This window comes from Stegastes partitus, unplaced genomic scaffold (assembly GCF_000690725.1).
Source record: "Stegastes partitus isolate 25-593 unplaced genomic scaffold, Stegastes_partitus-1.0.2 Scaffold123, whole genome shotgun sequence".
Taxonomy (NCBI): domain Eukaryota; kingdom Metazoa; phylum Chordata; class Actinopteri; family Pomacentridae; genus Stegastes; species Stegastes partitus.
In genome coordinates this window covers 611,224-626,942 of record NW_007577854.1, presented here as the reverse complement: position 1 = coordinate 626,942, position 15,719 = coordinate 611,224, and the positions used below count along the sequence as shown (strand labels likewise).

Here is a 15,719-nt window from a genome sequence, read left to right as displayed (position 1 = left end):
TCGTTTTTCCTCTGTAGTGTCAGTAAGTCAGCGTGTGTCTGTGTGTGCGTGTGTGTCCTTGCTGGCCATGTTGACAGCAAAAAAAAACAAAGAAACACACAAGACAAAATGGTAAAAGACAGTGAGAATGAATAATTCAGTCAACAGAAGTTTAGCTCAACTCTGAAATTTAAATAAAGATCAAATAAAGATTTTCCTCTTTTGCAACCCAGTACTAGTCTCCATTTTTCTCTCTCATCCATGTCCCTTCCCTTCTCTTTGCCATTCTCCATTATCCTCACACTTGCTTTCCTCTTTTTTTTATCCTTCAACTGTGGGTTGTTTGATGTCCCTCTGTCCTGTCCTGGCCAGATGCCTCAGAAACAAAATGAGGGGTTCTGTCATCCTGCTGACACCTGGACATCCCTTAACCACCGGTTACCTCCCTAACGACCAACTCCTTCCCTAACAACCATGAGAAATGCAGGACGACCGTCGATCAATCACTGGAATTCCTTTGCAGCTGTCTGTTCATGTTGGCCGAGTGTCAGGATGATATATTTTCACCTGATAAATGAGTCTTACTTACAGACTGTTACCTTAAAAGCATGTTGTCCTGCTACGAATATGATGTTCCAAAGTTTGGAGCTGCTGTCTCAGATTGACAATGGCAGATGTAGTAAGTTGTTTCTTTCCAATGCAATTAAGATGAACTACACTCTAAAAATTGTATGTTTTAATTTGTCTATTTTATTTCTTTTTTAAAATTAACTAGTATTTTCCTGATTGTCCTTGTTTTGTTAAATTACAGATAATAACTAACTAAAAACTACTAAAATAACTTTTTTTTGGACCCACATTAATTTTACATGATAGTCAGAAAACAAAACAAAACAAAAACACACACACACACACACACACACACACACACGCGCGCGCACACACACACACGCACAAAAACAAGCCAAAACTGTAAAAAATGTCCACAACAAAAATCTGGACACAAAACATATGATCATAAAACTACACTATATCTACTGTATTTAAAACAGCAATAAAATATGTATTTATAGTTATTTCACAGATGTTTGCCATTATTTGAAAGAAAAAATATGTATACTAGGGACTGGAAATTAATAAATAATTTCAGGGTTATTTTTTCACTGTTATTTTACAGTTTCCCCCTGTTTTGTGAAATTACAGGTACAATCTAATAAAATCACAGAAAAAAAGCATTAATTTAGATGTTGGCAGTAAAAGAAAGAGAACTGGCCAAAACTTAACATAGTGTCCACATCTGTATTTTTTTACAAATAGTAATTTATTCTTTTACAGTGTGTGACCATAAAATAACACGTCTCTACCGTATTAAAATCAGCAAAAAATAAGAATTAAAAAACACATTTTACAGTTGTTAGCCATTATTTGAAAGAGAAATTATCCATATTAGGGATTGAAAAATGGCATAAAATATTTTTTGTGGTTTTATTTTACAGATCTTCCCTGTTTGTCAAATTACAAATCATCACAATCTATCCATCATCTAAACACCGCTTAATCCTCACTAGGGTCATGGGGGGGGCGGGGGCTGGAGCCTATCCCAACCGAAGGCAGGGGACACCCTGGATAGGTCCCCAGTCTATCGCAGGGCTACCAAACACACTTACGGACAATTTAGAATCACCAATCAACCTCAACATGTTTTTGGACTGTGTGGGAGGAAGCCGGAGAACCCAGAGAGAACCCACGGGGTGAACATGCAAACTACGCAGAAAGATTCCGGTGCCCCCACCGGGACGCAAACCGGCGACCTTCTTGCTGCGAGACAACAGCACTAACCAACTGCGCCACCTTGCAGCCCCATCACAATCTAGTTTAAAAAATAAATAAAAACGTCATTACTTAGAGGACAAAACAAATAATGGCCACATCAGAAATCTGCATTTTTACAAAAAGTAATTTGTTCCTTTACAATGTGTGACCAAAAACATTACATTGTTTATTTGTATTTTAACCAGTAAAATTTTTCATTATTTCACCCTTGCTGCTAGATTTTTTACAGTGTCGTTACTGTGACATTTAGAGAACAACAAGAAAACTAACCACCAGTGAGAGTGGTTGTATTACAGATGGCAAATGGAAGACAGGGGTCTGTTAAAATGCATTCACTAGTTCCTCAGCTCACCTCTCACCTTTTTCTAATTACAGGCCAGAGACTGGTGCAGCTGAAGACACGCAGACCTTCTGACACCATAAATACACCTCTCTGGTCAGTTACTGCAACCACATACCTACCGGGTCAAGCACAACAGTTGACACATTGCAACACCAAAGGATGCTTTTCATCCAACAGGCCGCCTATGAATGCACATGAAAGTGTGTCTACAGGTACACTTTTTAGGTAACCACCACCTTTCAATAAAGTGTTACCATCTATTGTATATATTAGTGTTTGGAAATGTTTGTTTTGTTGTCAGTTCTGTGCTAGACTGGCGATGTATAGAGAGGGGATCCAGCCTTTTGCCTACTATGAGCCTGGACAGTCTCCAGCCCTTTGTGAGCCTGCAAAAGAAAATAGGTGGATACATGAAGTAAATGCATATTTATACCATAAATGGTGGGTTCCGATTGGTTGGGAGATAGGAATTAACTGTCAATAACCGAATTGTTTGCCTGACCAAATGTGAATTAGGGGTTTGTTTGCTGTTTTAAAATAACAGACCAGAATTAAACTCTAGGTTTAGACAGCAACATCTCAGCCTCAGCTAAAGCGTTTGGAACTTTAGGTATTTGCATGACTACCAACAACAACAACTGACTGAAGGATAAATACCTTCTCGATGACAACCAGGCGCATGTAATTTCTAATGAGTATCATATTTGAGTCACTTCGTTGGTCCAAATCAAATAATGCTGAGAAGAGGAGAAATAGAAATTCTGAGTTTGGGGGAATAACTGTATTTCATGACTGTTCAAATGTAAGGCTAATAAAATCAACTATAAAGTAACCGATTTAAATTAACCACATGCATTAATCAACTTCTAATAGTTTTAGTCTTATAGAACTTCTGTGTTGTAGCAATGCTTTACACTGGAAAACACCGGGTTTGTATCGTTTGTATATTCTATGACTGTGATAGGAACTTGTCAGATAGTATTCCTCACCCGTACAGATGTATTAAAGCTAAACAACATAAAATAAAATATTTTCTGCCACAAGCCTCCAAAACAGCTACACCATAAATTCGACTCTACTGGAGGGATGATCACTGTCCTTCCAAAAGATATTCCTTCATGTGTTTGTTTCATATTGGTGGTAAGGAGCACTGTTCAGTATGTCCAGAATCTCTCAGGGATGTTCAACAGGGTTTAGATCTGGTGACTGATGCACATTGTTTCACACTCCTGACACCATGGATCCCTCTTGCTACACTGTATAAAGAAAAAGCTCCAACAGCATAAAAGAGTCGCCAAACCTTCTGACTGTAAAAGGCCCAGCATCCATGTTGTCTGTTTTCTTGGTGTCTGTCATTAGAGCTGCACCAGTGGTTTCTTGTTCATGTTCTTTAATCATTAACTGTTGTGTTTTTAGCTCATCTTTTTAACTCAACTGCTGCACTTAATTCTGAGCAACTTGTGCTTTACTTGTGTTAAACTTGAAACTTCTGCTTCTCTATGCCAGGAGTAAATGTGCATTTTACTCTGTTACATTTATTTGGCAATAAATACTACTAAATACTACACATTAAAATGGGAAAAAATATTTTTCTGAATGTGCTATATATTTACTATTAGAGTGAATTAAAGATGCTAAGCTGTACATAAGTACTTAAACCAAATAGTTGATCACTATCAATAATGAAAATGTTCCTTTCACATTAAGATATCAAATATAATATTCAAATAATATATTATAATCTACATTAGAGCAAACGAGAGTAAGCACCCCCCTTAAGAATAATAAATATTTTAACAACATTAACATATATATTCTAAATATCAGTATACTATGTACACAAGAAGGACGCCAAAGTGAGCACATTGAGAGGATTATTAAATCATAACAGGCTGCAACATATAAAACCTCTTAATAGAAAATTAATTGTAAAATCTTGAAGAGAGGCATATTCCCTCCACAACCATGGGAGGAAGTCCTCCAGGGGCAAATCTGAAGTTCTCAAGTTCTTGAGTCAACTATATTGTCATCCGAACTCTACACACAAGTTATACAGCGCAATGAAACTGCATTCCTCCCAAGACCTATACAAGACGGGAATAAGAACAAGACGTAATACACATATCATTTAGACAGAACATGTACCATTAAAGAACCAGACATCACTTCATGCAAAAAAAAAAGTGCATGAAGAAAGTGACTTAATGCTGTAGAAATTCAGTAATAAATGTAGCTAAAATACATTGCCAGGTGCCCCCAGTTGTAAATCCATCCATCCATTATCTATACACTGCTTAATCCTCACTTGGGTCATGGGGCTGGAGCCTATCCCAGCTGACTCAGGGTGAAGGCAGGTTCACCTGGACAGGTCACCAGTCTATCACAGGGCTACACTTAGAGACAGACAACCAAGCACACTCACATTCACACCTACAGACAATTTAGAATCACCAATTAACCTCAACATGTTTCTGGACTGTGTGGGAGGAAGCCAGAGAACCCGGAGAGAACCCACGCTGCACGGGGTGAACATGCAAACTCCACGTAGAAAGATCCCGGTGCACCCCAACGCGAACCGGCTGCGAGGCAACAGTGCTACCAACTGCGCCACCCTGCAGCCCCCGTTGAAATTTTTTTAGAAAATACAAAAAAGGTCTATATTAAAGCTATAGTTATAAAATGCATCATAAAAGAATCATATTACTGTATTGATCCACATGCACTACATTTAGAAAACTTTATTGGTCCCCAGGGGGCAATTAAAAAGGCATGAAGAGCAGGCAGTGCAACAATGACATAAAAAATAAGTTAAGTAACATAAATATATATATGAAGAGTTAATTTGCAAAAACAGGTAACTCCATCTTCACAAACTTTCAGAAAACTCACTTTTCCATCGTCTACCTGAGACAATATCAATAATCTTAAGTCATCTCTAGTTTTGTCAAGTCATTTCTACTGAGCCAAATCCACTCAACTTCAGTTTGATTGATGCTACCTCAAGCAAACAAAAAATAAAAAAAATATATCCAATCCAATCCAATCCAACTTTATTTGTAAAGCACTTTCAAAACAACCACGGTTATGTATATATATATACACACACACACACACACACACACACATATATATATATATATGTATGTATGTATGTAGGACAAGTAAGATAGTATGAAACAAAAAAAGAAGGAAAGACTTACTTAGTAACATACCAGAGCAAATACAGATGTACACAGGTGCAAATGAGGTATATACTTTAGGTAAATTATAGAGTAGATTAACTCTACTTTCAAATTTTAATGTTACACATACAGAAATTATTTTGGATTTTTAAACACCATCTTCTGTGCTAATTTGCCTTTTCGACAGATAATCATATCGCATTTTCCTCTTTATTTGTCACAGTCTCTGTGTGTGACTGTAGACTCAGGAGCTAGTTTCTTGGGCACCTTAGGCTATAATTGAAGAAGTCTTTGATCAGGATTATCAAGGTTTTTTGTTTATATTTCTATAAAGAGATTTTGATTTAAATGTATGATTAAAACATTCAAAAAAGTTCAGTTTCAGCTGTTGTGTGTTGTGGCTGCAGTTCTGTTTCTGGCCTCTAGGTGAGGATGAAGCGCTCACAGGAAGCAGGAAATGAAGTCAACGTCGACGAGCGAAATTCAAACTTGTGTAACAAAACATCTCTGCTGGAGGACTTCCCGTCTGCCTTATGGTTGTTAACTGACTCCGCCGTCTTCTTCTGTTTTCGCACAGTTTCAGGTAAATTCGTAATATCGAGCAGCGTCGCTCGTATAGCTTTAGCTTTTGCTTACGTTACTTCTATTACTCCGCTGTTAGCTGCAGCTATTAGTTCGTTAACGTTAAGCTAGCTGCCAGTAAAATGTTAGCGACCGGGTGCTGAAGTAAAAATTGAAATAAAAGAGGGTTTTCAAGTTTAACTAAGCGTATAATAGTAAAGTTCTAACGTTTTCTCTTACCGCAGGGAGGTTTATCGTCATTGTGCTGGAGCAGGGAGGATGCCTGTGGAAAGGACGGAGCCCCGCGGAGCCGAAGAACTCCACAAATATTATGAAGTCTATGAGACGATCGGCTCAGGTAATGTCAGCGACAGTCCTGAGTAAAACACATTTGTCTGCTATGTCTTCACCGGTGTGTGTCATGGACCCTGTGTGTGTGTGTTTTTCAGGAGGCTTTGCAAAAGTCAAGCTGGGTCGACACATCCTGACAGGAGAGAAGGTTGCTATTAAAATCATGAATAAGAAAGATCTTGGGGTGAGTCTAAAACTAAGGACACTGAAACACTATGGCAAAATCACAAGAGCTTTAACATCAAGCTATAATGAACATTTGTCACTAAAGTACATTAAACGTCTGCTATATGTCAAAGATTACAATGTCTGTAGTGTATAAAATGTCTAAAATTATCATTAGAGTTCACCACATCCTAAAGTGAGTCAGCCTATTATTATTGGGATTATCTGCTATTATTTTGACTTTAGTTCACTTATTTTATTTTATTTTGACTTTAGTTCACTTCAGTCTTTATTCAAATCCCTTACTGGCAGTTTGATAACATAACAGCAAGACAGATAACCTTCTTCCAAAAACAATTTTTGGAAACAGCACATAACAGTATATAAAACAAATACATTCATATTTGTGACAATTACTCCTAAGCTTCAGTGTGAACCTGAAGACAAGACAGAAAACGGGAAACAGTTTCAAACAGATTAGGCATCTTTGTTTTTCTTCCCCTATGATTTTTCCACCGTTGCTCACAAGACTTGAATGCATTCTTTTCTCATTTTGCATTATGGTTATCAAACCAGCTGATTATTGATTTATAAAATAATTCAATCAGAGCATTATCTACATTAAAGGGCTAGTATGTAGAATTTTGTGGGGTCGAGCAGTGAGGTTGCACATTGAAACCAATTCCTGAAACCAATTCTCCCTTTCCAAGTGGCCATACTTTCCATTCTGGGTTACTCTAGAAACATTCCCTGATTAATAGTTGCTGGTGATTATATGCTAATAAAACTGTAATTATTAATACCATGTTCCATTTCTCCTTATAGATTCTCTTAAATCCTACTTTGGTCTTTTAAACAATCTTAATTTTCTAAACAGCATCGTCACTGATGTCACATTTTGCACAGCAGCAGTTACATATTTACATTAAAGGACATTAAAAATGAAGCACACAAATGGTAGCTCCTAAGTACTCACACACACTCCCGTCTGGTCCCTAATGTGTTGTGAGCTGGGAGATATGAGTGTCCATTGTAACGTCATTAAATGTGTCTTTTGTTTGAGACACAGTAAGCTGCAAAATAGCATCATCGCACCATTTTTTACGATCACCAGTCATCTGTGGCATGCTGCAATATTTTTTAAAAAACTGTACCTCCAAAAATGTCTGGTTTAATGTTTGCTCAAGCTTTTATTTGTATTATATATAATAAGGGTGAATGTTAGTAATTCATTTTTCTGCTACAATAGGAGGCTGAATGACATTGAAAGCAGATAATGATCAATAAATGTGTCTTGCTGCTTTCCAAGTATTTCAGGACTGTGTTTAGTAAAGTTGCCGTTGCATCCTCACCAGCCTTTTTTTGTTCAATAGGCAAACTGGGGAATGTCTAGAATGTTCACACAGCAGTTAACAGTTTCTCAAAACACTTAATTGTGAGCACAGTTGCCTTGAAAACCAACGTATGTCTCAGTATGCTTGATTTTTGGCACAGTTTGGCCACTTGCTAATAGACGGACAAAACATGAACACAATAAGATAAATATTGAACAAATGATACACCCAGTATAGTGAAAACTAATGGTTACATGCATACATAAACAAAAAGCAAATTACCATCTTTCTCCTCAGGATGACTTGCCGCGTGTGAAGGTGGAGATCGAAGCAATGAAGAATCTGAGTCATCAGCATGTGTGTCGACTCTACCAGGTCATAGAGACGTCCACCCAGATATTCATTGTGCTCGAGGTAAGGGAACATGCATTGAGCATGGGTAAGATTCAGTAGAGGAATGTAACATGTATTCACTTTGTTTCTTTCTCTTTCCTGTCACTTCTGTCAGTATTGCCCAGGTGGGGAGTTGTTTGACTATATCATAGCAAAGGATCGCCTCTCAGAGGAGGAGACCAGGGTGTTTTTCAGGCAGATTGTGTCTGCAATGGCCTACGTCCACAGTCAAGGATACGCGCATAGAGACTTAAAACCGGTAAAAACAGCCATTACTTACATGTGTAGGAGTAAGCGAGCGTATAGTAAAATCTATCTTGTGACTGCAATGTTTGTCTCTCTTAACTTTAGGAAAATCTATTGATTGACGGAGACCATAACTTGAAGCTGATAGACTTTGGCTTGTGTGCCAAACCTAAGGTATATCGCATTTTATTTTGGCTATTTGCCTCAGTAATTTGAAATGAAAGAAAGAAATGTAATTACAAGTGTAAAATTACTTGCATTTTTTAGGGTGGACACAGATCTATTTGTTTCATCCCACAAATATATATTGCATTTTCAAACACTGTATTTGGCCACCTAGTCTTCACAGTATGTTTTCTTGTCCTAAAATAAAGCTAATGGGTAAACAGAAGGTGACATCCAAAGTCAAGTGTATACACATTGTAGTAAACACTGCATATAATCATGGTCTGAATATCATGTGGTTGCTTCCATCCCAGGGAGGTTTGGGTTATGAGCTGATGACGTGTTGTGGAAGCCCTGCATATGCTGCTCCTGAACTCATCCAAGGAAAAGCATATATTGGTTCAGAGGTAAGAAATGTGTGCTATTTAATATTTACAATGTTTAGAAACATTAAGGTTTGATTTTAAGATGACACAAACCTACAAAATGTAGATTTGCTTTTCAGAAAGCTTAATTGTTACCTGTCTGTTCCGCAAATCTGCTTTTTCACGGTGCCCTGATCATATTCACTGGTGCACGACTCAGTGCAACTGAGCTGTGAAATGCTATCTGTAACTGTTGAAGCTGAAATACTGCTGCGTGATGTGTAACCTCCAGGCAGATGTATGGAGTATGGGAGTGCTGCTGTTCGCTCTGCTCTGTGGATACCTGCCGTTTGATGACGACAACTGCATGGTTCTCTACAGGAAGATTGCAGTGAGTGCATTGTTGTGCTTGTAACATTTCCCAGCTCCTACATGTTTTGTGGCCACTCCCAACAGCTGTTTGTGCATTTACAGTCAGATTCCCTGCTTGAATATCACCACTAAGGCAAATTTTTTTTTTAAAAAGGGCTGCTAATATGTTTGGTTTTCTTTCATGTTGATTTCATGTCTTTAATATTTTCAGAGAGGTAAATATGATAACCCACGGTGGCTCTCTCCAGGTAGCATCCTCCTTCTCAACCAGATGATGCAGGTATGTATGCAGTTACTTTGTGTGCTTTTTATTTTTGTTTATCTGATTCTGACCCTTTCTGACTGTAGTTATTTCTCTTCTGTTCTCATTGAAGTTCAGTAGAACTACAAAAAATGTATTTCTGACTTATAATAAAGCTAAAGCCGTTTTGACTAGTTTCTGATTGTACAGCATCATAATATTTTGACTATGTAGTGTGTAGCATATACATCTGCGTATTGAGCTGTAGTTTCTGCATGTGTCCTGCAGGTGGACCCCAAGCGACGTGTGACTGTCAAGCAGCTGCTGGACCATCCCTGGGTGACGAAAGACTACAACAGCCCAGTCGAGTGGTACAGCAGGCAGCCGGTACGAACCCCCCCCCCCCAGAAAAAAAATAAAGCTTTTATAAGTGCACATATAAGCAACCGTATAAAGACAAACTCACGAGTGGCTTTTACCATAGATGGGTAGTAATCAGCCTGCCTCAAACTGGAAATTTCATCCATTCTGTGAGATTTTTCTATTTTTTTCCAGTCAGCTAAGGAATTTCCATAAAACAATACCATAAAACCAAACATACAAAAAAAAAGAGAGAAGTATCGTCTTTGGGTTTTGTGTGAAACAGTCTTGATTTTGTTTTTGTAGCTTGGCCACATAGATGAAGACTGTATCACTGAGATGGCAGTCAACATGAAGCGATCAAGAGAGAGCACCACAGCGCTGGTGAAGAAGGTTTGTGTCTGTGTATGCACATATTACAGCATAATGTCTCGTTTTGTCTCGTATTTATCGTGTTGGTTGTATATATGTTTATATATACATTTTCAGTTCCCCATTATTTGTAAAAGCAATATTATATATAACTTCTATTAAATACGCAGTTAAATGAGTCTTAACTCCCACAGTGGCGGTATGACCACACAACAGCTACTTACCTGCTGCTGCTGTCAAAGAAGCAGAGGGGAAAGCCTGTCCGCCTGCGCCCTGAACCAGCTGTCTGCGAGGACTCCTGTTCTCCTCTGCACCAGGGACTACAGGTCAGACACAAAACCACAACTTCTTTGATGTTCTGCTCTTTTAGGGCTACCGACAGCTAGATGTTGTTGCACTGATTCTGCGTGCCTAACATATGTACCAAGTGTTGTTATGGATATTTTTGTCTCGTTTTTTTTTGCTTCAGTCAAGGGAAGTCCTCCACTTTAGTGAGGATGAAGACGCTGTGATTGTGGGTTCTCTGGACTTTTGCTCGGACTACATTGACGATTGTCCGTGGGTTTCAGTCCCACAGTACACACCCCAGCGGGTCAGAGGTCAGCCAGATGGAACCACAAACAAAGACATGGTATGTGGAAGGCGGTTCAAGAGTAGGCTTTCCTTTCTTCCGTGTGCGTAAAGGAGCAGAATCAGAAAATGGGATAAATGGATTAAACACTTTCTTTTTAGACGTGCTGTCCAAACACATCAGAAATCAAATGTGTTTAGTTGTTTTGGACAGCCTGACAAGAAGGCGGAGTGACAAGCCAGTAATCATGAAGAAGAGGAGGAAGGTTGGGAGATGTTGTTTCAAAATGCAGATAACGTGCAGATTTTCAGACAGTCTCCCTAGAGGGACACTGACAGTGTTTCTTTGGGATGTACACTTGAAAAGTACACGAATAGTTGAGTAACAAATGAAAAAAAGTGATGGAAAAAGTAGTGGCTGGCTTCTCTATCACCTCCACAAAGTGGAAAGTAGGTGTTTGTGTTGCATCCTCTGTTTAAAGTTACTTGTAATGGGCCACTGCTATAGCTCACCTGCTTGAGCTGGCGACCCATGTACAGGGACTACAGTCCGAAGCAGCGGCCATGGGTTCCAATCCCGCTCATGGCCCTTTGCTGCAATTCCTTCCCCCATTCTTCTCCCCCACTTTCCTGTCTCTCTTTCAACTGTCCTATATAGTGAAGACAAAGAGGCCCAAAAAATAACTTTAAAAAAATTACTTGTAGTGAGGCTACATCCTCACTAATATGTTGTAATTTTAAAATGGTGTTATAAACAGCATTTTAAAATGAAATCATGCTAGTGTTGATGGGGCTATGAGCACTCTCTGTCCATTCTCCAGGGAGAAGGTTTGAGAAGCTTTTTGAGCATCTCACATGAAGTTCAGACAGACTGTTAAAAAAAAAAGCTTGATTCTCTAGGAGAAATGCACTCATTCCACTTTATGTCCTTGCATTCTTGAAGAGGTTGCTGTCACCGTCAGTGGAAAAAAAATCTGCTCACAGCACGACCCCAGAGAGGGGCCGAACGGCGACGCCACAGCGCCAGGAGAGGAGGGAGCGAGACCAAGAACGAGCCAGTGAGAACAAGGAGAACACTGCTGACATTTTCGCATTGCCTCCCCCTCGAACTCCTGTATCCAGCAAGAAGAACGCACGCCCCAACAAGAATGTGTTGACCACACCCAATCAAAATGCTAATGGAACCAAACCCAATGTGGTCACGCCGAAAGGTAAGAAGATTTTCTTGGTTACTCAACCAATGGCAGTAATGGAGTTCAGAGACTACAAACCTTCAGGGCATCATACAGTTTATTTGTATACTGTAATTGTTTGTTATTCCAAACAAGGGCTTGAAGTCCAATCCCCATTAGATTAGATTTGCATTAACTAACTGGCCCTCTCCACATTCCCCCCTTTCATTTATCTATTCCTCTCTGTCTGTCTCATGCAGCTCTCATAATCACAAGTGCCACATCCACATGCCACACATTTGCAAGTAAATTGTCTTCTGGTAATAAACTCATTTATTCGGCCTGTTTTTATCCCAAAGCCACTCATATTTCTATGATTTAGCTGTCATTACGCTTCTGAAAATGGACACACACTTGGATTCACTCGCACACACACTTATCGCTGTCAACTCAAAGGTGAGGTTATTATCAGGAAGCTAATTCTATTCACTTATCTATAAATGAAGGACACTAATATGAATGGAGAATCATTAAAGTCTTAATTATTTGTCATAGTGACTTCTCTGCTCAGATGTCCAGCCTCATTAGCTTTCCTCTATAAATTTGGCCACCAGCCGGCTAACTTGCCGCAGCTGACCTAGTTCATGTAAAATCCTCGGAATCTGGCTCGGCCCTGCTCCTTTTTACAGCCTCCTGCTCTGTAAGCTGCTGTGCAGTGCAGACATGCTACCTGTGACACACTCACACTCACACTGTGGTCTGTGTGTGTCTGTCCCTAGGCGTGTGCTGTGACAGGTGTAGCTGTCTCTTTCTTTTGCTCGCCGTCCCACGTGGGCTGTAGTGACATGTGTTCTCATGCCGCTAAAGCCTAACTCGCTTTTGTGTGTATGTATCAGTGTGTATTTTGCCTTTTTTGTTCACAACTCCAATGTCAAAGCCAGGCAGTTCCAATGCAGAAGAGCAAAGGGCTGTTACTGAAACTGTTTCACATTTAATCCCATTCCAGGCAGTTTTCCTCCTTTGAGCCGCTTTGAGGTTGAAAAAAAAGTAACTCCATATTATCTGAAGAACATGTTTTTGTGTTGTTATATGTTTGCTGAGCGACAATAAGAGAAATATTCAAACGCCAAATTATTTTTTTTCTGCAGTTGCACCATTCCGTCAAATACAAATACATCGTCGACGTCTTGTGTCCATTTCATACACTGGTGTATACTCAGAATTTTGCTGCACCATTGACATATGGGAAACTGAAGAAAATTATTGCTACATTAAAACACTAGAAAACTCCCCAAGTTTTAAGAAAAGCAAAATGTGATAATTTTAGCTTCTTAGATTTGACAAGATTGAAAATGACTAAAGTGATTAATCCAGTAATTGTTCAGCTCAACACATTTGGCACGCTTAGAAACTTTTGATTTTAAGTTGTGTTTGAAATTAAATTCTGATGGTGTAAACAATTTTGCTAATTGTCCGTGTGGTTTATTGTGACTAAAGCTGGAATAATTCACTTTTTTTTGTTGTGCTGTGTGCGTGTGGTAGGTGGTGACAGTGCATCCAAGGAGCACAATAAGAAGAGAGCAGAAGAAAACAAGGACTCTACAAACATTGAAATACTGGCCTTCAGTCCAGAGCGAAGGTGAGCGAACGACAGAATGAATGGAGGCTCTGTGGGGATTCAGAAGTAGGAGAAGGGGCTGTGTAGGCAGCTGAGAAGGCTAAACACTAACACTATGCTAAGTCTAAAGTTGTGAATATCTAAGAGTGCTGAAGAAGTTAGAGTTACACACAGCCTACTGAGGCTGAAGGGGGTTTTAATGTTCATAGTATGGTCAAGTGAGACTCTGTTCACTCTGCAGGTCTCGGTCTCTGGACATGGCTGTAACAGGAGACAGCGGGAAGAAGAAGCGAACTGGGAAGGTGTTTGGCTCACTGGAGAGAGGCCTGGATAAGATGATTACCATGCTGACCCCGAGTAAGAGACGGGCCCTGCGCGACGGCCCACGCAAGATTAAGGTATAAGACATAACAGACCCAATTTATTTAATATTTTTTTCCCAGTTAAACAAAATGGTGTTTACAGTACAACAGCAGCATCAAACTGAAAAATACAAACAATACAATGCAGTTGGATGATTGTCGACTCCCCATGTTTAAAATATCAAAGTTCCTTCACATGTTTTATCAACAGAGCAAACCTTTATCAGTCTTTTGAGTCTTTTTTAATTGGTCGGCTCATTGTTTTGTCAAAAAAAATCTTTAAGCTGCTGGTTTTGTCCAACCAGTGATACAAAACACAAATATATTTAATTTACCGTCAAAGTAAAATCACAGAGTTTGTGATCAGTGTGTGTATTTTCCTCCAGGTCCAGTATAACGTGACTCTGACCAGTCAGACCAACCCAGACCAGGTCCTCAACCAGATCCTCTCCATCCTCCCAGAGAAAAACGTTGACTTCACACAGAAAGGGTAAGAAGACACGTGTTTCCTCCTCACCGGCGGACCGGACTCACCTTTTGATCAAATTTCTAAGCTGTTTCCCTCCTCTTCATTTAGGTATTCTCTGAAGTGTCGGACCTGGGATGACTTTGGGAAGGTGACCATGGCGTTTGAGCTGGAGGTTTGCTTGCTTCAGAGGCCGGAGGTTGTTGGTGTGCGACGGCAGAGGCTGAAAGGAGACGCTTGGGTCTACAAACATCTGGTGGAGGACATCCTCTCCACGTCCAGTATCTAAACAAGGCATTTTCTTGGCAGTAGCACTATCTGTTCTTAAGTCAGTAGGAACTGGCTTTTTTTTTTTTTTCTTTTTTCTCAGCAACATGATGTCTCTTTCCACATCTAGGAATTAAGAATGACTGATCAGTGAGTAATGCAGGAATCTAAACGTAGGTAGGAGTCTTTGCACTTTAATGATCGGTCTTTCATTATTCCTGTAGAATATTTAAACTGTCCTTAGGCCAGCTTACAGATCTTAGAATCTTACATTAAATTTATGAGCATTACGTGCTGGGATTCTGTACAGTATCGTTTTTTATGTAGAATAATTTTTACTTCCCTATTTCATCATTCTTAAGCTAAATATAATTGCCGTCAGTCCTCTTGAGATGAATGTGTGAGTGGATGAAATGTAACACAACTATTTACACCACACCTTCCAGCTGCTTGTTACCATATTTATGTCTTGATGTTGTTATTCTACCCTGTAGGTGCAAAACTTGATTGAATAAAATAAAGAAACAGAGCATTACTAATTTACTGTTATTGTTTTTTTATGTACATGTGTTTACGGTGCTCTCATCATTATGTTTTACATGGCAGTATGAAGTGTCTGTTTTGTATTTCTTATGTGTGTTTTTTTTTTTTTCTGGTTTTCAGTGTCACATTGTGTCCGTAAGATTTTTATTGACGATGTAAAAGAAGCACAATAAATGAATTCTGTTTACGGAGACAGATGATGGAGATGAATTTAGTTACTTTTCTTTTCTCATTCATTCAGCAGTCGATGGAGCATTGGCGTGTTCTACACTCTGTCACCGTCCTTCTGTTCATCTTCTAGGCATCGCTTCACTTTGAGATTGATGGTGATGGTTTAGTTTAGTGACAGTGTTTCTGAGCATTTACCTCCAATAAAATGAGTAGTGAAAGGTGTCACAGTGTTTCTCACCTCAGATACTTTGAGTTTTCAAGCACGTTGCTTGCATGTTAAATAGACTG

General features: G+C 39.2%; 1 protein-coding gene across 1 annotated transcript; it reads left to right on the top strand.

Annotated features, from left to right (window-relative positions):
* Positions 1 to 5,839: 5,839 nt before the first annotated feature.
* melk (maternal embryonic leucine zipper kinase) lies at positions 5,840 to 15,470 on the top strand. The gene is made up of 18 exons (XM_008278432.1): positions 5,840 to 5,920; positions 6,144 to 6,256; positions 6,348 to 6,433; positions 8,046 to 8,162; positions 8,257 to 8,400; positions 8,493 to 8,561; positions 8,867 to 8,959; positions 9,210 to 9,308; positions 9,501 to 9,569; positions 9,819 to 9,917; positions 10,197 to 10,283; positions 10,457 to 10,588; positions 10,732 to 10,893; positions 11,776 to 12,043; positions 13,547 to 13,643; positions 13,864 to 14,020; positions 14,371 to 14,474; positions 14,562 to 15,470. The coding sequence occupies exons 2-18, from the start codon at positions 6,178 to 6,180 to the stop codon at positions 14,737 to 14,739; spliced, it is 2,040 nt and encodes a 679-aa protein (XP_008276654.1). The 5' UTR covers positions 5,840 to 5,920; positions 6,144 to 6,177; the 3' UTR covers positions 14,740 to 15,470.
* The last annotated feature ends 249 nt before the right edge of the window (positions 15,471 to 15,719 follow it).